We start from the raw sequence: 26,417 nt of genomic DNA, 5'->3' as shown, positions 1-26,417 counted from the left end.
TGCATAAGCTAAGTTTTGCTTGTGTTACTTTTGTTTGCTATATTTTCTGTCCAGCTTGCTATATTGGTTTTTCTTGCTTGCTGGAAGCTCTGAGGCGCAGAGGGAGCACCTCCGTACCGTTAGTCGGTGCGGAGGGTCTTTTTGCCCCTCTGCGTGGTTGTTTGTAGGTTTTTGTGTTGACCGCAAAGCTATCTTTCCTATCCTCGATCTATTCAGTAAGTCGGGCCTCACTTTGCTAAATCTATTTCATCTCTGTGTTTGTATTTTCATCTTAACTCACAGTCATTATATGTGGGGGGCTGCTTTTCCTTTGGGGAATTTGTCTGAGGCAAGGTAGGCTTATTTTTCTATCTTCAGGGCTAGTTAGTTTCTCAGGCTGTGCCGAGTTGCATAGGGAGCGTTAGGCGCAATCCACGGCTACCTCTAGTGTGGTATGATAGGATTAGGGATTGCGGTCAGCAGAGTTCCCACGTCTCAGAGCTCGTCCTATGTTAGTAACTATCAGGTCACTTTGTGTGCTCTTAACCACTAGGTCCATTGTGGTTCTGAATCACCTGTTCATAACACAAAAGCCCCACAGTCTCAATATGGAAAGGAAGCCAAAACCAACTGTGATGCTAAGGCACTTCTTAAGAACATGCCACGAGTCAGGATAGTCAAGAAGTCCATGGTCAATAGCCAAGAGAGTATGCATTAACAGATGAAAGAAACAAAGTCGTAGTCAGGTAATGGTCCAAGGTCAAAATACCAGTAAGCTAGCAAATCAGAGCAAATGGGTCAAAACAGACGGATGGTCAGAATGAGGTCCAGTCCAAGGTTAGGCAGCGATATATCAACAAGCAAAATACAAGGCACAGAGTAATCCAACTACACTTAGCTCAAGCTACGGATGACAGCTATTTGGGACTGCCAGCTCAGTTAGATAGCTCAACAATCAAGGAAACTGGGAGCACCTGATGAGAGCTCAGCATCTCCCAATCTCAGACTGGATGGCTGAGCTGTCCATAAAAACACAGTCACCTGCACTGAACTGGACAACTGAGCTGTCAATCAATGCACAGACAGATCAGCACTGAGGGTTGGAATTGTTACACAACCACCCTCCTTTTAGGCATCATACTTACATCAATGGGTTCACACTTTAACTCCTTTCTGTATTCTTGCATCAAGTACACCCACCACACTATTGCATTCAGCTTCAATCACCCCTGTAACTCACAATATTATCCTATCCCCAGTTGAATATATTCACCCTCTGCTCCCCACCAGTATATAATACAAACAGACCTGCTTTTCTGTGCAGGACTACTTACAAAAGTCATCATCTGATGAACTTTCCTTCATAGTTGTGTGCTAAGCCTGGTGCTAACACAAGAAGCTGGCTGTCTTGCGTGAGCCACACATGTGGCTCCTGAGTCACAGGTTGGGGACCCCTTGTATAACCTAAGGATATTGCTAAATAAAGAATGCAATATTTGTTAAATGCTGCTAATATTTTAACTACAACAAGTGTTAGGATCTATATATATGAGGCATCGTGATTACTTTCTAATCCTGCCCCCTGCACAGAAGCTCTGCCTCCCACCACATCACCACACACAATCCTGCCCCCCACCACATCACCACACACAATCCTGCCCCCCACCACATCACCACACATAATCCCGCCCGCCACCACATCACCACACACAATCCGGCCCCCCACCACATCACCACACACAATCCGGCCCCCCACCACATCACCACACACAATCCGGCCCCCCACCACATCACCACACACAATCCCGCCCCCACCACATCACCACACACAATCCCACCCCCCACCACATCACCACACAAAATCCCGCCCCCCACCCCATTACCACACACAATCCCGCTTCCCACCCTATCACCACACACAATCCCGCCCCCACCACATCACACATAATCCCGCCCCCCACCCTATCACCACACACAATCCCGCCCCCCACCACATCACACATAATCCTGCCTCCCACCCCATTACCACACACAATCCTGCCCCTACCCCATTACCACACACAATCCTGCCCCCCACCACATCACCACACATAATCCCGCCCCCACCACATCACCACACACAATCTCGCCCCCACCCCATCACCACACACAATCCCGCCCCCCACCCCATCACCACACACAATCCCGCCCCCCACACCATTACCACACATAATCCCGCCCCCCACCACATCACCACACATAATCCCCACCACATCACCACACATAATCCCTCCCCCCACCATATCACCACACATAATTCGCCCCCCCACCCCATTACCACACACAATCCCACCCCCCACCCCATTACCACACATAATCCCACCCCATCACCACCCATAATCCCACCCCCATCCCACCACTACCCATAATCCTGCCCCCCCACCCCATCACCACCCATAATCCCGCCCCCCACCCCATCACCACCCATAATCCCGCCCCCCACCCCATCACCACCCATAATCCCGCCCCCCACCCCATCACCACCCATAATCCCGCCCCCCCACTTCATCACCACCCATAATACCACCTCCCAACCCCATCACCACCCATAATCCCGCCCCCCACCCCATCACCACCCATAATCCCGCCCCCCACCCCATCACCACCCATAATCCCGCCCCCCACCCCATCACCACCCATAATCCCGCCCCCCCACCCCATCACCACCCATAATCCCGCCCCCACACCCCACCCCATCACCACCCATAATCCCGCCCCACCACATCACCATGCATAATCCCACCCCCTACCACATCACCACGCATAATCCCACCTCCCACCACATCACCACGCATAATCCTGCCCCCCCACCACATCACCATGCATAATCCCTCCCCCCACCAAATCACCATGCATAATCCCGCCCCCACCACATTACCACGCATAATCCTGCCCCCCACCATATTACCACACATAATCCCGCCCCCCCACCACATTACCACACATAATTCCGCCCCCACCACATTACTACACATATTCCCACCCCCCACATCACCACACATATTCATGCCCCCACCACATTACCACACATAATCCCGCCCCCCCACCACATTATCACACATAATCCCCCCACCACATTTCCACACATAATCCCGCCCCCCACCACATCACCACACATAATCGCCCCCCCACCACATTATCACACATAATCTCCCCACCACATTACCACACATAATCCTGCCCCCACCACATCACCACACATAATCCCGCCCCCCCACCACATTAGCACACATTATCCCACCTCCCACCACATTACCACACATAATCCCGCCCCCCACCACATTACCACACATAATCTCGCCCCCACCACATTACCACACATAATCCCGCCCCCCACCACATTACCACACATAATCCCGCCTCCCCACCACATTACCACACACAATCCCCCCACCACCACATCACCACACATAATCCCACCTCCCCACCACATTACCACACACAATCCCGCCCACCACCACATCACCACACATAATCCCGCCCCCCACCACAATACCACACATAATCCCGCCCCCACCACATCACCACACACAATCCCGCCCCCCACCCCATTACCACACATAATCCCGCCCCCCACCACACATAATCCCCACATCACCACACATAATCCCGCCCCCCACCATATCACCACACATAATTCGCCCCCCACCCCATTACCACACACAATCCCACCCCCCACCCCATTACCACACATAATCCCACCCCATCACCACCCATAATCCCACCCCCATCCCACCACTACCCATAATCCTGCCCCCCCACCCCATCACCACCCATAATCCCGCCCCCTACCCCATCACCACCCATAATACCGCCCCCCACCCCATCACCACCCATAATCCCGCCCCCCACCCCATCACCACCCATAATCCCGCCCCCCCACTTCATCACCACCCATAATACCACCCCCCAACCCCATCACCACCCATAATCCCGCCCCCCACCCCATCACCACCCATAATCCCGCCCCCCACCCCATCACCACCCATAATCCCGCCCCCCACCCCATCACCACCCATAATCCCGCCCCCCCACCCCATCACCACACATAATCCCGCCCCCCCACCCCATCACCACACATAATCCCGCCCCCCCACCCCATCACCACCCATAATCCCGCCCCCCCACCCCATCACCACCCATAATCCCACCCCCCACCCCATCACCACCCATAATGCCACACCCCACCCCATCACCACCCATAATCCCGCCCCACCACATCACCATGCATAATCTCGCCCCCTACCACATCAACACGCATAATCCCACCTCCCACCACATCACCACGCATAATCCTGCCCTCCCACCACATCACCATGCATAATCCCTCCCCCACCACATCACCATGCATAATCCCGCCCCCACCACATTACCACGCATAATCCTGCCCCCCACCATATTACCACACATAATCCCGCCCCCCACCACATTACCACACATAATTCCGCCCCCACCACATTACCACACATATTCCCGCCCCCCACCACATCACCACACATATTCACGCCCCCCACCACATTACCACACATAATCCCGCCCCCCCACCACATTATCACACATAATCCCCCCACCACATTTCCACACATAATCCCGCCCCCCACCAAATCACCACACATAATCTCACCCCCCACCACATTATCACACATAATCCCCCCACCACATTACCACACATAATCCTGCCCCCACCACATCACCACACATAATCCCGCCCCCCCACCACATTACCACACATTATCCCACCCCCCACCACATTATCACACATAATCCCGCCCCCCACCACATTACCACACATAATCCCGCCCCCCACCACATTACCACACATAATCCCACCCCCCACCACATTACCACACATAATCCCGCCCCCACCACATTACCACACATAATCCCGCCCCCACCACATTACCACACATAATCCCGCCCCCCCACCACATTATCACACATAATCCCCCCCACCACATTACCACACATAATCCCGTCCCCACACATTAAATTGTACCTGGTAGAAGTCAAGGAAAGATCTTTGAAAATGCCAAAAATGACTATACATTTAATTGTATTTACAGAGAAATTTTAACTTAATTTATGTTTCGTTATGAAATTCGTTTAGATGCTGGAATGAAATAAAAACGCACATCTTACTGAATCCAGTTTGTTTTTGATTTTACACTGTGAATAAAATGTATTATTAGTATTATTCAGATTTTTAATGATTATTATTGTTATTAACTTCATTTTAAGTTAATTTACCACCTGCGTAAGCGCTATTGAATGTTGTCATTATTTACTTTAGTTTAATCACCAGCAGCGTTAATTAGATAGCAATGAGCGTGCCGAGCGTTAGCTGGCTGGAAACAGCTAGTTTGACATAAGAGGTGTCCCAATAATGCAGCCCATGTTTGTATGTCATATGGATGTCATACCATACACTCGACACACACCTCTGTTACCTTTACAACAGCCCTCATGCCATAAGACTTGGCATAACAATGTGATAGATGTTTCACTAAAGAAGTGCGACCTCCTACAACTTCCCCAGGTGGGGTTGTGGATGGTGTCAGCTACTCAGGGTTTCAGTTTCTTGGACAATCCCTGTAATGTGATCAAGGTACCTACAATGGTATGAAATGCTTGGAATACATGGTATACCAGTCAATATTAATTTATCATTCCACTACTAGTCATGATAAAACCTGAATGCAGAGCAAACTTCATAGACAAGAATATCGTAATTTAAATGGTAGCAGTCATTCAATCAAACTTTACTTACTTTAATAGTGCGGGCAAGTATGAGAAACATTGTAATGTGTTTTATCAATTAAATCTGTGTCTTTCTCCACTTTACAGCCACTTCTATCCTCTCTGGCTTATCACTGAAATCACTGCTCATTTCAAAAATCAGCACAAATTTGCCTTGGTTAAGGGTACCGTCACACAGTGAAATTTTGATCGCTACAACGGTACGATCCGTGACGCTCCAGCGTCGTAACACTATCGCTCCAGCGTCGTAGACTGCTGTCACACTTTGCAATGTATGACGCTGGAGCGATAATTTCATGACGTATGTGCGATGTAGAAGCCGTTGGTTACTATGCGCACATCGTATACGATATATGTTACACCATGCGATCATGCCGCCACAGCGGGACACTAGACGACGAAAGAAAGTTTCAAACGATCTGCTACGACGTACGATTCTCAGCGGGATTCCTGATCGCAGGAGCGTGTCAGACATTGCGATATCGCTCGAACGTCACGGATATATCGCTCGAACGTCACGAATCGTGCCGTCGTAGCGATCAAAATTTCACTGTGTGACGGTACCCTTAGGCAACAACCAGCACAATGAGGTATCAGGTTACACCTCCTATTATACTCAGAGAGAGTAGCAGGAGGAGGGTTGAGCAGCAGAATGAGAGAACAAGCAAAGACTGGGCAGATTGGGCTATATATAGTGGGTTAGATTATGCCATAGCTGGGTTCACAGCTACAGTGCTTAGTACTGCTGTACAATGTCTTCCATGATGCTGCACTTACTTTTAAAGGGAACCTGTCACCCCGAAAATCACGGGTGAGGTAAGCCCACCGGCATCAGGGGCTTATCTACAGCATTCTGTAATGCTGTAGATAAGCCCCCGATGTTACCTGAAAGAGGAGAAAAAGACGTTATATTATACTCACCCAGGGGCGGTCCCGCTGCTGGTCAGGTCGGATGGGCGTCTCCGGTCCGCTGCGGCGCCTCCCATCTTCATTACAAGACGTCCTCTTCTGATCTTCAGCCACGGCTCCGGCACAGGCATACTTTGCTCTGCCCTCTTGAGGGCAGAGGATAGTACTGCAGTGCGCAGGCGCCGGAAAGGTCAGAGGCCCGGCGCCTGCGCACTGCAGTACTTTGCCCTACATGTCCTACACAGAGAAAGAAGAGGAGGAATCTCTCCACGTTACTGTCTACTGTGTATAGATACATCATAGCAGCTAGTCCCTACATACTAGGTCAAAGACAACTGAAAATTAGAGATAGTGCCTGCAGAGCAGAAAACTGGTGAAAAATGCAAAATACACAAACATGACAGCTTATTCTGAAAAGTTATCTGAAATTACAGGTATGCATTAGTTATAAAAAAATACCGTAATTTGATTAACAAAGTAGTATAAAACATAGTCTTACCTGATTGGGATCAATGCTGTATCTGTGTTTTTCTGCATAGATCATAGCAAGTGATACAGACACTGCATAACCCACAAACGTGATGGCGATAGTGTCTCCAATCACTTTTGGAATGACATCAAGCGCAGGAAGCTTTGGGACCGGAAATCTGTTAAAGAAGCAGACATGTTGAAATATCTGTCCTATCGTTTTCATCTTTTAAATCCTTGAACAGTTTGTCTGCAATTTTACAAAAGTTGTCTTGAAACAGGAAATTGGTTAAAAGAAAAAATAATGACACTACTCAGGTAAATGACCTGTACTCCAAAACCATTGCTTCTGCAGACAGTCACTGGCTTCAGCAGTGATGCTTGTATGTTTGAGATCACCAAGGCCAATGATTGGCTACAGATGACACTTGAATTATGGATATGTTATCTTTGTGAAAGGTTCATAAAGACCAGTAGACTATTTACCAGGTGAAAAATTGGCATTTTTTTTATTGCATGGCATTTCTTTCTTAAAAGCTAGAATTTATTTTTTATTCTGACAAATTGCAATAACATTAAAAAGATTGACTCTTGTAAAATTCACAGAAATTTTGAAATATTTTTATTTCTGACCTGAGTGGCCTTGTTCGGTTCTCTGCCAACTAATCGGTGCCCCGCAGACATGTGACCTGGGCGCCAATAGGCGGAGCCAGGGAAGCGCTTCTTGACGATCATGTTAAATGCCTCTGTCAGAGTTTCTGTTAGAATCTGCTTTGTTTTTGACCATCCGCCGTCTTGTTGTGGTTTTCTGGCTGCTGGTCTTTTTCCCCTGGTGCTGGGTTGTCTTAGGTCAGGTGATTGTATCACTCTTTATTACCCAGCACCTGCCTCCCAGTCCTTGCTGGACAACAGTGTTAATCCGCTAGAGTTCTGGCTAGGTGCTTTGATAGCTGTCTGTGTTTGATATTGTGCAGTTCTGGGACCTCTGGTTCTGCTATCCTTAGTTTCCATTTTCAGTTGGTTTCTGCAGCCTTCTCTGTGTTTTTTGTTAGGAGGTGACCTGTTTTTATCCCCAGTCCTTAGATCTTTTAGGGACCTTCTTCCCCTTATCTATAGGTCTTCGCTTGAGATTAACCTAGGATCGTCGGGGGGTCTATTCGCAAGGAATGGGTCTCCCACTCCATCGTAGGGTATCAGGTTAGTTTTAGTTCAGGGTAAGTTTTCCCCCTTCTACCCTAGTTCCGTGTTGCAGTTCCGTAACAGATTCACAGCAGCACTTAACATGTTAACAGCTGCGGGTGGCTGTTAGGGGTATATGTCAGCTGATGAAATTATCTGACATGTGCTGGAAAGACGCAGCCTCAGCGCCAGAGCCCACATTAAAGGAGGAGACACGATATATGACGTATAAATACATCATATGTCATGAAGGGGTTAATCAGATTACTCAGTAAATGAACTCTACATGTGCAAACCATGGTTCCTATATAATAAAAAATAAAGATAATACTTTCTTATCAAGTTTGTGAGGGCAACTTTGCAGAACTACAAGTTCGGGAGCATTTGGTAAGTTTGAATGTAATAATGAATAAAACATTTCAAAGAGGAAATGCAAAAACCTGGAAATTTAGGAAAGCTGATTTCATCAAATTAAGGGAAGAGCTAAATATTGTAGACTGGTATCATGTCCTGGTGACTTGGGAAACAGAACATAAAAATGGCATGTTTTAATATATACTGCTAGAATCTTGTACAAAACTCATACTTTCTGGTAATAAAATGTCCCAGAATAAAAAGAAACCGTTATACATAAACGAAGGGCATTCAAAACCTTGATTTGATGGTGGTTGGTGTGGATCCACTGCTCCACTGGCTGGGCTTTCTCTGAAGGGGAGTTACTAAGTGACTATCTGGTCTTTACTAGAGAATCTGATGGTCAGTAGTGCAGAGATAAGAAAAAACGGATAAACAAGCAGAGTTGGTAACCGGAGACTCAGAACAATAAAGCACCTTGACAGGGAACTAGTGACAAAGTGCATCTAGGACCTAAGCTTAGACAAGGTGTGGAGGGAGGAGCTGCCTAATATATCCACTGCTGGAACGCAATAGGCCAGGGAAGCAAAACTCTGCAGGACACAGTCATTTTAAATTTCTGCAGAGTCTGGATGTGCCTCCCAAAAGCTGGGTGGAGACTTTCCAGCAACAGGAAGATGTAGCAGTGCTGGAAGTATTGTTGAGGCTGCTCAGCAAGTTGGTTTGACACTGCGAGGTGCAGGGCGGATGGATCCTACAGTGAGGAGGATGGCGCTTACAAACCATGTGAGTAACTGGCATGACACTTGGAGGCCGAAAAATCAGAAATAGCATTTCAGCAGTCTAAAGATCTCAATAAGAAATGTAAAAAAGAAATGAAGCTAGCTATATGACCCCTGATGAAGTAAAGTGAAACGCGCGTTGGGGCGCCTGAACCACATTAAGCTTTTCTTCATATAAATATGTAAGTACTTTATTTTGGTCAATGCTTTTTCCTGTGAACATTTGTTCCCATAAAATATTGATGTTTTAGGCATTTGCTACACATACCGTATTTTTGGACATATTGTTTAGTCTGTTGTGTACATTTTTCAAACAATTGATGTACTTTATATTCACATGTGGTCCTTCATTGGGTGACTTTGCTTTTAATATTTTCTTTACTTTTAATTTATCTCATATAAATCTAGTTTTATGAGATTTTGCACAACATGTGTTTTGTTTTCTGTTGTTGGTATTCATTGTATTGGTAATGATTTACATTATATAGCTCCTGTATGTTGGTTCTAATAAGCTAGCAAAGTTGGCTACTGAAAAAGCAAATTGCCAATAATATTAAAATAAATCTCAAATAGTTTTATAAATATATTAATGCTAAAAGCAAAAAAAACAGATGGCATCGGCACCTTAAAAGATGGGGAGAATAAGATAATTATAGAGGACAAAAAAAGCTGAGATATTAAACAGGTACTTATCATCCGAGTTCACCAATGAACTACTGTTCCAGGGATCAATCGGCAAGACAAAATCAAAGTTCACCGCCTGATATAACTAGTTCAACACAAGGAAAAGTATGTCCAATATAGAAGATAGGACGGCACAAGAGCAGTACTTTATCCAATACAGGACTCTGTATGAGCGGCTGTGTGTCAGGCGTCACGATAGCTCCGGGTGTTGGTGCTCAGCATAAAAGATAAACTCTGAATCAGTCCAAGAAGAAATGAAAATGCGGCACTCACCCCAATACAGCTGTGCAGATCGTGAACTTTATTGGAGAGAAACTAAAGATACATCCGTCAGGACATCAGGTAAACCATGAGGGAGCTCCTATACCGCACCCTCATGGTTTACCTGATGTCCTGACGGATGTATCTTTCAGTTTCTCTCCAATAAAGTTCACGATCTGCACAGCTGTATTGGGGTGAGTGCCGCATTTTCATTTCTTCTTGGACTGACAAGGAAAAGTATGCCTGCGCCTGAGCAAATTAAACATTGACAAATCCCCCAGCCCAGATGGCTTTCATCCACGGATACTGAGGGCATTAAGCTCAGTAATTGATAGACCACTGTATCTCATATCCTTAGACTCTCTTGTAACAGGGGTGGTGCCAAAGTATTGGAGGATGGCAACTACCGTCAGGTAAGCCTGACATCAGTAATGTGTAAAGTTTTTGAAGGTATTATGAGAGACTAGATGGAGGCCCAATGCTATCGCATCGGGAGGGTGGTAATGTCATGATGGGGGCAGGCTTTGCAGGGTTGAGAATCTCTCCCCCCATGTGCTCACCCACCTATCCACTCTCTCTTTCCCCATGTGCTGACTTCTCCTGTCTGTGCTCTCTTCTTTGACCTGTCTACCCCATGTACTATCCCCCTTATCTGCTGTCTTTCTCCATCCTGTGCTGTGTTCTCACCTCATGTGCTGTCTCCCACCTGTGCTCTGTCTCTCTCACCCCTATGCTCTTTCTCTTTCCCCCATCTGCTGTCTTCTCCTCTCATGTCAGGAGATCGCAGAGGATACATTTTGTGAGGTAAAAAATTGTTTAAAAACAGTCAGTGAAATATTTTACCTGACAAAATGTATCCTCTGTGATCACCTGCTGTAATGTCAGTATTGTCTTTTGCTTCCTCCCCTGCCCAGGAGATGTGGTATGCTCCATACACGGTCAGACACAGGCAATTTTTAAAATTAACTTTCGTTCGTGTGAAAACACCATTAATGTGACCTGCTTCCTCTGCCTGTAGACACGTCACGCATCTGCCACCGGGATCAGCCGAATGATTCACTGCACCTGCGCGGAATTTGCGCAGGCGCAGTAAATCAGGCCGCTGCCATCTTTGTGTAGACAGTTAGCGGTGGTCACATTAAAACTGCGCATGCGCTCCTCCTGTACAAAGAAGGCAGCAGTCAGTGTATCATTCGGCTGATCTAGGCGGCGGCGTGTTCGCAACAGTGTTCTGCTGGTGGTACCGCGCAATAGGCTACATACGGCATATACACTGTGTGTGTGTGTGGTGCATACGGTGTATACAGTGTGTGTGGTGTGTATGGCATATACAGTGTGTGTTTGTGTGGTGTGTACGGCGCATACAGTGTTTGTGTGTGTGTGTGTACCACACAAGAGGCTGGTACCACCAGCAGTTTCCATATTGAGACACCCATCACTTGGGTGTCCCAATATGGCGGTTGGTGAACTTCCGCCTCTTGGATTTCTGGGATCCGGACACATCTGGACGGAAAAGGATGTGAAGACGTTACAAGGTAAGTATATATTAAGATTACCTACAGAAATATATTGCAGATAATATAATACCTGACAACCAGCACAGATTCATGAAGAGTAAGTTGTGTTTAACTAACATGTTGAATTTCTGTGAGGAGGTAAGTGCAAATCTGGATATAGGTAATGCGACTGATGTGATTTATCTGGACTTTGCAAAGGCATTTGTACCACATAACAGCCTTATACTGAATCTACAGAGGCAAGGACTGGGGAAATTATATGTAGGTAAGGAATTTGCGAAATTACAGGAAACAAAGAGTCGTCATAAATGATACGTTGTCTAAATGGCATATAGTCGGAAGTGGGGACCGCAGGGATCTGTGCTAGGACCAATTCTTTTTAACCTTTTTATTAATGACCTTTTGAATGGGATTGAGAGTAAAGTGTCAGTCTTTGCTGGGAACACGAAACTATGTAGGATATTAAAATCTGACCTTGACATTACAATATTGCAAAATGACCTGGATAAGATAAGTGAATGGGCAAACACTTGCACCTAGGAAGGAGTAATCCTATTGCGTTCATATACATTAAATGGGAGTATTCTCAGAACTACAGAACAGGAGAAGGACTTGGGTTTCCTGGTTACAAGTAGCTGAGCAGCAGCACTCAATGTCAAGCAGCAGCTGCAAAAGCAAACAAGATTTTAGGGAGCATAAAAAGAGAGATAAAATCACGCAATTCCAATGTATTATTACCCCTCTATAAATCACTTGTAAGGCCACATTTTAAAAAAGACATTCCCAAGTTACAGTCAGTTCAAAGGCGGGCAACTAGATTATTACAAGTGATGGAAGGCCTATCATTGGCTTGTTTAGCTTAGAAAAAAGACGCCTCAGAGGAGATTTCATTTATAAATTAATGTGTGGTTAATACAAAGGACTGGCACATAACATACCTTTCAACGACCTTACAAAGGACTATGTGTGACAGAATGATGATTCCGGCAGCTAAATAGGAAAGGATTCTTTACAGTTAGAGCAGTCAGACTGTGGAATGCCCTACCACAAAAGGGAGTAATGGGAGACACTAAAACAGCTTTTAAAAAAGGTCTGGATGCTTTTCTCAGCAGAAATTGCATTGTGGGATGTAAATAATTTATTGACAAATAATTTGTAAATAGGAGAGAAATGTTAAACTGGATTGACCATAGGCTACTTTCCCACTTCCGTCTTTTCTGATCCATCACAATCCGTTGATTTTTGAGAATGCAGGATCCTGCAAAAAAATTTTCAGGATCCTGCATTTTCCCATATACTTGTATTACATAGTAACATAGTAACATAGTTAGTAAGGCCGAAAAAAGACATTTGTCCATCCAGTTCAGCCTATATTCCATCATAATAAATCCCCAGATCTACGTCCTTCTACAGAACCTAATAATTGTATGATACAATATTGTTCTGCTCCAGGAAGACATCCAGGCCTCTCTTGAACCCCTCGACTGAGTTCGCCATCACCAGCTCCTCAGGCAAGCAATTCCAGATTCTCACTGCCCTAACAGTAAAGAATCCTCTTCTATGTTGGTGGAAAAACCTTCTCTCCTCCAGACGCAAAGAATGCCCCCTTGTGCCCGTCACCTTCCTTGGTATAAACAGATCCTCAGCGAGATATTTGTATTGTCCCCTTATATACTTATACATGGTTATTAGATCGCCCCTCAGTCGTCTTTTTTCTAGACTAAATAATCCTAATTTCGCTAATCTATCTGGGTATTGTAGTTCTCCCATCCCCTTTATTAATTTTGTTGCCCTCCTTTGTACTCTCTCTAGTTCCATTATATCCTTCCTGAGCACCGGTGCCCAAAACTGGACGCAGTACTCCATGTGCGGTCTAACTAGGGATTTGTACAGAGGCAGTATAATGCTCTCATCATGTGTATCCAGACCTCTTTTAATGCACCCCATGATCCTGTTTGCCTTGGCAGCTGCTGCCTGGCACTGGCTGCTCCAGGTAAGTTTATCATTAACTAGGATCCCCAAGTCCTTCTCCCTGTCAGATTTACCCAGTGGTTTCCCATTCAGTGTGTAATGGTGACATTGATTCCTTCTTCCCATGTGTATAACCTTACATTTATCATTGTTATACCTCATCTGCCACCTTTCAGCCCAAGTTTCCAACTTATCCAGATCCATCTGTAGCAGAATACTATCTTCTCTTGTATTAACTGCTTTACATAGTTTTGTACCATCTGCAAATATCGATATTTTACTGTGTAAACCTTCTACCAGATCATTAATGAATATGTTGAAGAGAACAGGTCCCAATACCGACCCCTGCGGTACCCCACTGGTCACAGCGACCCAGTTAGAGACTATACCATTTATAACCATCCTCTGCTTTCTATCACTAAGCCAGTTACTAACCCATTTACACACAATTTCCCCAAGACCAAGCATTCTCATTTTGTGTACCAACCTCTTGTGCGGCACGGTATCAAACGCTTTGGAAAAATCGAGATATACCACGTCCAATGACTCACCGTGGTCCAGCCTATAGCTTACCTCTTCATAAAAACTGATTAGATTGGTTTGACAGGAGCGATTTCTCATAAACCCATGCTGATATGGAGTTAAACAGTTATTCTCATTGAGATAATCCAGAATAACATCCCTCAGAAACCCTTCAAATATTTTACCAACAATAGAGGTTAGACTTACTGGCCTATAATTTCCAGGTTCACTTTTAGAGCCCTTTTTGAATATTGGCACCACATTTGCTATGCGCCAATCCTGCGGAACAGACCCTGTCGCTATAGAGTCCCTAAAAATAAGAAATAATGGTTTATCTATTACATTACTTAGTTCTCTTAGTACTCGTGGGTGTATGCCATCCGGACCCGGAGATTTATCTATTTTAATCTTATTTAGCCGGTTTCGCACCTCTTCTTGGGTTAGATTGGTGACCCTTAATATAGGGTTTTCATTGTTTCTTGGGATTTCACCTAGCATTTCATATTAGCGACGGATTGTGACGGATAGCCATCCGTTTCATCCATCGTGCATTTGATACGTCGTAAAATAGTGATCCATCGTGCAGAGAAAACGTTCATTGTAACAATTTTTGAGCACGTCGGAAAATCGGTCAGCGACGCATTCTATGCTGCCCGTCGTCGGCTCCAATGGAAGCCTATGGGCGCAGGATCTGTCGCTGACTGTCACATGCAGGAATCCAGCGACAGATCCAGTTTTTCCCTTCTGAGCATGCCCAGAAGGATTTTCAAGTCTGGGAAAAAGTCTCTCTCTCTCTCATCCCCGGACATTTAATTCCCGGAATTTCACTACGGATCTCTCTCTCTCATCCCCAGACATTTAATTCCCGGAATTTCACTACGACAGATCCGTCAATTCACTGGATCCGTCACACACGTTTTTCCCTATTTTCAGGACGTCTGTCTAAACGTCATGAAAACGGAAGTATGAAAGTAGCCTTAGTCTTTTTTCAACCCCTGTAACTATGTAACTATGTAACTATGTATGATTGTCAGTCCAACACAGTTGGTCCAATTTATTGCAATTATATAAATAAGTCATTACCCTGCTGGTATACTTCCAACTATTTGCACATTATATCGGTCGTCCAGAGAGGAAGCAAAAGTTATTCCAGTAGCTACAAGAACCTGCAATAGAACAAAAAATGTTTTATTAAGAAGCTAAACAAGTGTTATTCTGTAATGATAGTTTAACGACTTGGAGAAAACTATTTTTTCTTAGAACACATTGCGTAGATGCTTTACTTATTTACAAATAAAAGTCTTATCACACGAACTTGCTTTATTATGGCGGGGAGATCGACACTTTTATATAAGATATTAACAGATGATAGTTCAGTTAGTTACAAGTGCAGTTTCTAACAGATATAATTTTTTCTAGATATGTTATAAACTCCTTACAATCACTGCCCTGATGGAAGTGGATTCAATATTTGAAGGGCCCTAAATCTCCAGCTGAAGACAATCCCACAGGGACTCTACAGTTTCATTAGATTCACCTACATTATCACGCAGGATGGGTTTTAAGGATGATTTTACATACAGACACACCCCTCCCCCTCGCTTATCCATTCGGTCATTTCTGAACAGACTATAACCCTGCAAGTTTACAGCCCAGTCATGGCTCTCATCCAGCCATGTCTCAGATATCCCCACCATGTCATAATTATGCTCCAACACCATTAATTCTAATTCGTCCATTTTGTTGGCGAGGCTTCTGGCATTAGTATACATACATTTTATGTATCTCTCTGCACCTCTATTCTTTCTTGAATTATTAATTGATCTAACCCCACCCCCCATGCCACCGCCACCCCCAACTTGCAGCCTAATTCCCTGAAATCATCTTTAAGGACCTTCCACCTACCTCTAACTTTGTCATTTGTGCCAATGTGCACCATGACCGCAGGGTCCTCACCAGCCCCTCCCAGTAATCTGTCCACCCGATCAGCGATGTGTCGGACTCGAGCGCCAGGTAGGCAGCACACCGTTCAATGATCCCTGTCTTTGTGACAGATTGCCCTATCTGTTCCCCTAATAATTGAGTCCCCCACTACCAGCACCTGTCTGGCCTGCCCTGCTCTCCTATTTCCGTCCTTACTGGAGCAGTCACTCCTCCGGCTTTCAGAGGACATGCCTGGCTGCAGCAGTGCTACCCCTGTACTGGCACCCCCCTCATCTGCCAACTTAGCAAACTTAAGGCCCCTTCACATTAAGCGACGCTGCAGCGATACTGACAACGATCCGGATCGCTGCAGCGTCGCTGTTTGGTCGCTGGAGAGCTGTCACACAGACAGCTCTCCAGCGACCAACGATCCCGAAGTCCCCGGGTAACCAGGGTAAACATCGGGTTACTAAGCGCAGGGCCGCGCTTAGTAACCCGATGTTTACCCTGGTTACCAGCGTAAAAGTAAAAAAAAACAAACAGTACATACTTACCTACCGCTGTCTGTCCCCGGCGCTCTGCTTCTCTGCTCTCCTCCTGTACTGGCTGTGAGCACAGCGGCCGGAAAGCAGAGCGGTGACGTCACCGCTCTGCTTTCCGGCTGACCGACGCTCACAGTACAGGAGGAGTGCAGAGCACAGCGCCGGGGACAGACAGCGGTAGGTAAGTATGTAGTGTTTTTTTTTTTTTTACTTTTACGCTGGTAACCAGGGTAAACATCGGGTTACTAAGCGCGGCCCTGCGCTTAGTTACACGATGTTTACCCTGGTTACCAGTGAAGACATCGCTGGATCGGTGTCACACACGCCGATCCAGCGATGTCCACGGGAGATCCAGCGACGAAATAAAGTTCTGGACTTTGTTCAGCGACCAACGATCTCCCAGCAGGGGCCTGATCGTTGGTCGCTGTCACACATAACGATTTCCTTAACGATATCGTTGCTACGTCACAAAAAGCAATGATATCGTTAACGATATCGTTATGTGTGAAGGTACCTTTATTGGGGTGTGCCAGATCAGGACTAGCCTCCCTGGCACTCTTCCCTCTACCTGGCCTTCTGTCACCCAGCTTGCTGCTTCACTGTCCTGCAGCTCCATCCTACCATCCCCCACCTCATCTGTCCCATTGAGCGTCTGCTCCGTGAGCAGAAGACTCCTCTCCATATTGTTAATGGATCTCAGTGTTGCCAGCTGCATATTTAGATTCAGAATCTGGGCTTCCAAATGCACAACGTGCTCACATCTCGCACAGCAGGATGCACCCTCGACCAGCTGATCAAGGACTGCATACATGTGGCAAGATGTGCACTGGATGGCATTAGCAATAGTGGAGCACATTTCCTAATGGGGATTGCACCAGACAGAAACGTTAAATAAAAATCAGACAACAATTCAGTAATTCCTCCCTTGGAAACTCCCTGAATCCAAAGTCACTGAATCACAAGTCACACTTACCGCGGCTCACACTTACGCTCAGGTCACACTCAGCTCGTTCACACTCGCTAAGCTGAAGATTTAAAGAATTTTTTTTCCTCTTTCCCCTCAGCAGCAATCCGCCTTGCTGTTCAATGCACTTCCCAAAAAAACTCCACTCCAAAGACATGCCGATAATGTCTGTAATGCGCTATGGAATATGTCAGCTCTAAATAAGCAGGCATCATACATAAAGCAGGACTGTATTCAATTTAATGTCAGCTCTCCTCAAGTACTGTTCTATGGCTATGAAGTTGTGGACCTGATTACAATTTCCCTATAAATGGCAAATGTCATTTAAATGATGTAATTATACAAAGGAATCACCCATGTACCTGTGACGCTGAGTCATCTCTCACGGACAAGCCGTGAGATGGGATAGTCAAGCAGTCTGAGGTTAGAAGGCAGGAGGGTACGTCATAGGAAGAGACAAAGGCGCAGGTACCGTTCTGAGGTCAAAATATCAGGAGATAGCAGATCAGAGCAGAATGGGTTAAATAGATGGATGTTAGAACAAGGTCCAAGGTCAGGCAATGAGAGATCAACACACAGAAGAAAAGGCACAGAGAGAACAAATGTCACAGTAGCTGAATGTAAGTCTGCATCATCACGCCCCTGTACCCTGTACCAGAATGGACAGCTAAGCTGTCAGTATCTGCATCCCAGGCACACTGAGAGGTCGAACTTGCATTACTTTCATATAATACTTACCAAAATTATCTCCCCTGGAATTGGTGTCCGGAGCTTTGTGCGGAAACGAACATTAAGCTCTTTGATGGGTATAAGCACTGCTAAGCACAGCATTGAAATAATCAACTCTGCAACATTTGTCATATGGGCAGCTCTAAATACTGATGCCAGTGTCTAAAAAGCAAGTAAAGATGAGTTTATTGATAACTTCTTTAAAAAGTTGATGAAATAATTTTTAGTTGCTATCTTTGCATTTTAGTTCTTCTATGTAATCTGAGACCACCATATTGTAGGAGTAGAGACCCTGATTATAGTAATGTGTCCCTTACTAGGCTGCATGTTGCTGTTTCAGTTAAATCAGTGTTTTATGACCAGGAGATTTACACTGCAGAACTAGGTGTCTCATAACTCCTAGTCAACTGCTGTATATAGGCCTGCCCCAGTACCTCAGCATTATGATCACTGCAAGATCTGCAGCAGGTAAAACAGTGATTGTATCCAAATGACTACATGCACTCCAACAAGTGACACATCACTGGAATCAAGGTCTCAGCCACTACTTCATGTTCCTCTCAGATTACATGGTAAAAACTTTGTGACAGATTCCCTTTATGCAAAGTGTCAACATTCCTTTTTTTATTTCTTTAATAAGATTTATGTTCATAGTTCTGAAATATTTAATTAATTCCTGGCAGCCAAACCCAATACATATATCAAGGTATGCAAAATTGTACTAAGCCATAATTATGCTTATCATTAGATGTACTCTTCATCCACTGAAGGCACACAATGGTTTCCAGTATAAATCGGACATGTTTATTTAAATTTAACGACTCAAGTAGACGAATGTATTTTCAGTACGTGTGCAATCTGAAAAAACAATGGCTGACACTCGGACCAATGGTATGCTATGGGGCAGTGCACATGTACAATATTTTCCTCGGATAGGGTCTATCCTAGGAAAAAATCACAGCATGCTCATGCTCATGCAAGATATTGAGTTTGTGGAAAAAAATCGAACCGCACTCAGATGACATCCAAGTGCGGTCCGATTTTCACTGACTGACAGAATGGAGAGAAAATGTAATCATACTATGATCACACGCTGATCAAACTCTGATCAGAGCATAATTAGCATAATCGAACCGATTTTCTTGCATGAGAGATAATACGGTTGTGTGACCCTAGCCTAAAAGGTCTAAATACTAGAAATAGGACTGTCATGATTGGGTACACCATGTTGTGGTGGGATGACTTTTGTTACACCGGTGTCTCTGCACTCTGCCTCCCCCCGGCAGAGACACGGAGTCACTCACCGCCGTGGTTCCACACATCCTCCTCCGTCTCCTGCTGCTACTGCCCGGGGTCTGCGCACTACTCGCAGATCCCTGGGCACTGTACTTAGGTCACATGCGCAGTCTCCCCATCTTAAAGGACCAGCACATGCTGTTGAAAAGTTTCCCCAGCCAATAGCTGGCAGATACTTATTTTTTAAGGTACCTCCACCTGATGGGAGGTGCCTGAGCAATGTGTTAGTTTAGCCTTTCATGTTTGATAGTACTCAGGTCCCCAGTGCTCGTATCCCAGTATACCTGCCCTATATTTCACATCTGCCTTGTCTTCCTGTGTTACAGTCTTATCTTGAAAAGCACCTGTCTATCCGAATACCAGCCATGGCTGCCAGCATCTTCTTGTGTATCAGCTGTGCCTGCCTACCTGCCTGTGTACCAGTTGTCCCCACCCGCCTGCCTGTCTATTAGCCATGCCTGCCAGCCTGCCTATCAGTCGAGCTCACCTGCCACCTATATATCAGCCGTGCCACCCAGTACTTGCCAAGTCTACCATTCCTGGCTGTTCCTACATTGTGACTTGGGGGTCAGCTGCCATCTAGCTCAGTGCATGAGCTATCAAGCCACCCGCACTTAATTAATAGGTGCTCTTTATTTCTGCCCATCAGACTATATGCAAGACTTAGGCTATGTTCACATTGGCGTTTCTGTGCGCAGCGTATCATCTGCATATGCAAACGCTAGCCAAAACGTATGCAAAAGCATGCTTACGCCTGCGCATCATCTTGCGCATGATGCAAACAAAAATGTGTTGGCATATGCAACAGATTGGGACTTATTATAAGTGAAAGGAGGACTTTATACTAACCAGACAGCAGATGGCGATAGTGTGTAAAGTTATATACTTGCTGTAATGTGGGGAGGGAAGCTCTCAGTGGTTGGTTGCTTTCTTACTTTCGGTTTTGCTTTTCTTCAAGAATGTGTTGTGTTCAGTGCACGGACTGTGTGACGCTGAATTGCATCTCATGTTTATCCAGTATGAAGTAAATACTGTTTACTCAAGATATCTTGCTGATTGAAGCTCTCCTAAGTACAGCGGTGACTGCAAGAAGACGCACTCTGCAACAGGTTATGGGCCCAGGCATCCCAGATAACCCCAGATAACCCCAGGCACTCCAGGCACTCCAGACACTACAGGTCTGCACTACAAGCTGAGGCAGAAGGATCCTGGTTTATAGCGCAGATAACGGAGCACACAGATAAGCTCTATAAACAGAAGGAACTAAATCCAGATACAGAGTGACAGAGGAATTCAGCATCCCAGGAGCTGGATATAATTGCAGAAAATTCACAGGACATACAGGAGAATATCTTCAGTACAACTCTCTAAACAAGTAAAACTATATAAAGATGATGAGTAACACAGAACTGAAATTTACAGTAGCTAAACTGAATAGTGAAAATTATCAGTTATGGAAATTCAAAGTAGAGATGTTGTTATCTAAGGATGATCTATGGGAAGTAATTGTTACAGCAAGACCAGATCAAGATAATCAGACATGGGATAAGAAGGATATAAAAGCTAGAGCCACCATTAGCTTATTAGTGGATGATGCTCAATTAATACATATAAGAAATGAAGAAACAGCTAAGGGAGTGTGGGAAGCATTAAGAAAACTGTATGAAAGACCTAGCTTGAATCACAAGTTGTTTTTATTAAGAAAGCTGTACAGTATGAGATTGAATGCAAATGACGATATGCAGAAGCACATATTCTCAATGATGGAAGTGATATCACAGCTAAGATCTATTGGTGAAGATATTAAAGAAAGTCATGTAGCAGCTATATTGTTGTGCAGTTTACCAGATTCGTATACAGCCTTGATAAATGCCCTTGAGACGAGACCAGAAACTGACATTACATTAGATTTTGTGAAAACAAGACTAATGGATGAATATCAGAGAAGAAAAGAACAAAGAAATGATTCTTCTACTGAAAAGGACAGTGAAAACGCTCTTAAAGCTACAGAATTCCAAAAACCCTATAATAAAGAGACAAGAGAATGCTTCAGATGTAAGAAAAAAGGTCATTTAAAAAAAGACTGTACCATATGGAAAGCAGAACAACAAAAATTACAACATAAAAAGCATACAGAGAAAGTAAAAAACACAATTTCCGATTCATGTGAGAATAATTGGAATGGCACATTTAAAGTAACAGACAAGAAATCATCACTTGGTTGGTTTATTGATTCAGGAGCAACGAGTCATATGACAAGTGACAAGAATTTCTTTACTGATCTTGATTTAGATAAGAAAGAAGCCATTTATCTCGCAGATGGAAGCAAAATAACCGCAGAAGGTATCGGACAAGGTATGCTAAATTGTTCAAACAAGTTCGGGCAAGATTCAAAGATACTTGTACAAGATGTGTTGTATGTTCCAAAATTGGAAGGCGGATTATTATCTGTGAAACGTTTAACAGCAAAAGGACTTACAGTGAAATTCAAAGACAATGAGTGTGCAATTATTGCAGGAAACAAGGTGATAACCAAAGTCAAGGCAGTTGAACAATTATATCATTTTGACACACCAAAGGAACAGATGAAGGTATGTACACATGATCACAAAAACTGTATTCACATGTGGCATAGACGTCTAGGACATAGACACCCTGACAGTATAAGGGAACTACAGAGAAAAGAATTGACAAAAGATTTAAAGATATCAGATTGCTCAATTACCATAAGATGTGATTGTTGTATAAAATCCAAAGCCACAAGGATATCTATTCCAAAAGAAAGTGAGATGAAAAGCGAAAGACCACTTGATTTGGTGCATACTGACGTATGTGGACCCATGAAAGTGACTACATCAGGAGGCAATAGATACATGTTGACTTTTATAGACTATTACTCAAGATACACAGTCACATACTTAATTAAAAACAAAAGTGAAGTTTTTGATAAACTTGTAGACTATGTAACAAGATCAAGTAACAAATTTCAAAGGAAGCCAATTGTCATCAGAAGTGATAATGGAGGTGAATTTACAAGTCACAGAATAGAAGACTACTTAAGACAAAATGGAATAGAACACCAGAAAACGGTTCCATACACACCTGAACAAAATGGAGTAGCAGAAAGGAAAAACAGAACTCTAACAGAGATCATAAGATGTATGCTGACAGATTCCAAACTACCAGAGAAATATTGTGGGTGAGGCAGCAATGACAGCTACTTATCTACAGAACAGACTTTTTTGCAGAAAACTGACGAAAACTCCATATGAACTGTGGCAAGGTATGAAACCAAGTGTCAATCATTTAAAAGTTTTTGGATGTAAAGTTTTCATATTCATTCCAACAGAAAAACGTTCCAAACTTCAAAACAGATCCATGGAAGGAATATTTGTTGGATATAGTGAAAATTGCAAAGGATACAGAATCCTAGATCCCAAAACAGACAGAGTTACGGTGAGTAACAGTGTGACATTCATTGAAGATTTGAATGAAGATATTATGATTTCAGTTGAAACAAAAAATGAGAAAACCAATAATGACACAACTGAAGAAATATCTGATAAGAAAGAAGTAGAAATTAATGAAGAACAAAATACTGAAAGTGAAGAATCACAACTACAAACAGACACAGAACCAAGACGTTCAATGAGAGAGAACAAAGGAAAACCACCAAAACGTCTCTCATACAAGACAAGCACAAGAAAAATCTATGAGCCTACTTCTTGGGAAGAAATATCTAAACTGCCTGTTGGAGAAGACTATGATGAGACATTTGCTCCAGTTGTCAAACACACTACAATAAGAACTTTACTTACAGTTGCAGCAATGAAACAGATGCAACTGAGACATCTGGATGTAAAGACAGCTTTTCTGAATGGAGATTTAACAGAAGACATTTATATGGAACAACCTCCAGGATTCAAAGATGAAAGAAATCCAAACAAAGTTTGTAAACTACAGAAAAGCATATATGGTTTAAAGCAAGCAGCTAAAGCGTGGAATGACAAAATCACGGAAGTACTTACAAATGAAAAATTTCAAAGAAGCAAAGCTGATCCATGCTTATACACAAAAAGGCTGTTTGATAGATGGATTTACATACTCATATATGTAGACGACATTTTGATTTGTTTTGAACAAGAAAGGGATAACGAAAACATTCTAAAAATCCTGAAGCGACATTTCGAAATCAAAGACTTGGGAAATGTAAAACAATATCTAGGAATACAAGTAGAAAGAAAAGAAGATGGAAGTTTCCTACTGAATCAAAATCACATGATTCAAGACATAACAGAAAAATTTGGATTAAAGGATGCAAAAACAGTAAAGTCTCCAATGGAAACTAATTATCTCAAAGAGATGAACAGTGAACAAAATATGCTACCAAATAATGAAGAATACAGAACAGCAATAGGAAAATTACTGTATCTAGCGACCGTTACAAGACCAGACATCGCAGCAGCAGTAGGAATCCTGAGTAGAAAGGTATAAAAACCAAATAAAGCTGATTGGAATGCCGTGAAGAGAGTAATACGTTATTTGAAAGGAACTAGCAATGTTAAGCTGAAATTACCCACAAGTGATGATTGCATTTTAACAGGATATGTTGATGCAGATTGGGCTGGAGATCCAACTGACAGAAGATCTACCAGTGGACATATTTTTTTCCTCTCAGGTGGACCAATAAGTTGGACAAGTAAGAAACAGTCAATTGTGACACTATCTTCAACAGAAGCAGAATATGTTGCAGCAGCACATGCGAGTCAAGAAGTACTGTGGTTAAGACAATTGTTGACAGAATTAGGACAACCACAGTTGGCACCAACAAAACTAAAAGAGGACAATCAAGGATGTCTTGTTCTTGCTCAGATGGAAAGAGTCAATCCAAGAACCAAGCATATTGATGTGAAATGTCATTTCTTGAGAGATCATCAGGAACAAGGAGTCTTGAAGTTAGAGTACTGTCCTACTGAAGAAATGACAGCAGACATTTTCACGAAGGCGTTGAATGCTGATAAACATCAGAGACTAATAAAAAAGTTGGGTTTGATTGAATAAGTCCTTACTGTTGAGAAAGGGTGTTGGCATATGCAACAGATTGGGACTTATTATAAGTGAAAGGAGGACTTTATACTAACCAGACAGCAGATGGCGATAGTGTGTAAAGTTATATACTTGCTGTAATGTGGGGAGGGAAGCTCTCAGTGGTTGGTTGCTTTCTTACTTTCGGTTTTGCTTTTCTTCATGAATGTGTTGTGTTCAGTGCACGGACTGTGTGACACTGAATTGCATCTCATGTTTATCCAGTATGAAGTAAATACTGTTTACTCAAGATATCTTGCTGATTGAAGCTCTCCTAAGTACAGTGGTGACTGCAAGAAGACGCACTCTGCAACAAAACGCTGGGTGTGCATGCATTTAAATGCATTTTAGCATGCAAAATGCATGCATTTTTTATGCGGATGGTGGAGGCGTTGGCATAATTTTCTGAACATGCGCAGTCTAAAGTACGCATGCGTATCAAATGCATGTAACATAGTAACATAGTTAGTAAGGCCGAAAAAAGACATTTGTCCATCCAGTTCAGCCTATATTCCATCATAATAAATCCCCAGATCTACGTCCTTCTACAGAACCTAATTGTATGATACAATATTGTTCTGCTCCAGGAAGACATCCAGGCCTCTTTTGAACCCCTCGACTGAGTTCGCCATCACCACCTTCTCAGGCAAGCAATTCCAGATTCTCACTGCCCTAACAGTAAAGAATCCTCTTCTATGTTGGTGGAAAAACCTTCTCTCCTCCAGACGCAAAGAATTCCCCCTTGTGCCCGTCACTTTCCTTGGTATAAACAGATCCTCAGCGAGATATTTGTATTGTCCCCTTATATACTTATACATGGTTATTAGATCCCCCCTCAGTCGTCTTTTTTCTAGACTAAATAATCCTAATTTCGCTAAACTATCTGGGTATTGTAGTTCTCCCATCCCCTTTATTAATTTTGTTGCCCTCCTTTGTACTCTCTCTAGTTCCATTATATCCTTCCTGAGCACCGGTGCCCAAAATTGGACACAGTACTCCATGTGCGGTCTAACTAGGGATTTGTACAGAGGCAGTATAATGCTCTCATCATGTGTATCCAGACCTCTTTTAATGCACCCCATGATCCTGTTTGCCTTGGCAGCTGCTGCCTGGCACTGGCTGCTCCAGGTAAGTTTATTATTAACTAGGATCCCCAAGTCCTTCTCCCTGTCAGATTTACCCAGTGGTTTCCCATTCAGTCTGTAATGGTGATATTGATTCCTTCTTCCCATGTGTATAACCTTACATTTATCATTGTTAAACCTCATCTGCCACCTTTCAGCCCAAGTTTCCAACTTATCCAGATCCATCTGTAGCAGAACACTATCTTCTCTTGTATTAACTGCTTTACATAGTTTTGTATCATCTGCAAATATCAATATTTTACTGTGTAAACTGTTGTGAATTCTGTGGCTGAATTCACTCCTGTGGTCACAAGTGGTACTGCAGCTTCTGA

General features: G+C 43.8%; 1 protein-coding gene across 3 annotated transcripts in view; it reads right to left on the bottom strand.

The window, feature by feature from the left end:
* The window catches only part of LOC138670853 (solute carrier family 26 member 10-like), a 140,049-nt gene that overhangs the window by 70,051 nt on the left and 43,581 nt on the right, over positions 1-26,417 (bottom strand). For all 3 annotated transcript variants that reach the window (XM_069758580.1, XM_069758581.1, XM_069758582.1), the window contains exons 5-7: positions 18,590-18,742; positions 15,506-15,588; positions 7,184-7,331 (exon numbers count right to left, since the gene is read on the bottom strand). In XM_069758580.1, coding sequence (XP_069614681.1) covers positions 7,184-7,331; positions 15,506-15,588; positions 18,590-18,742 — 384 coding nt within the window. The remainder of the gene's footprint in view (positions 1-7,183; positions 7,332-15,505; positions 15,589-18,589; positions 18,743-26,417) is intronic.

This window comes from Ranitomeya imitator, chromosome 3 (assembly GCF_032444005.1).
Source record: "Ranitomeya imitator isolate aRanImi1 chromosome 3, aRanImi1.pri, whole genome shotgun sequence".
NCBI lineage: Eukaryota > Metazoa > Chordata > Amphibia > Anura > Dendrobatidae > Ranitomeya > Ranitomeya imitator.
Note: the sequence above shows the minus strand (reverse complement) of the source record. Positions and strands in the feature narration are given on the sequence as shown.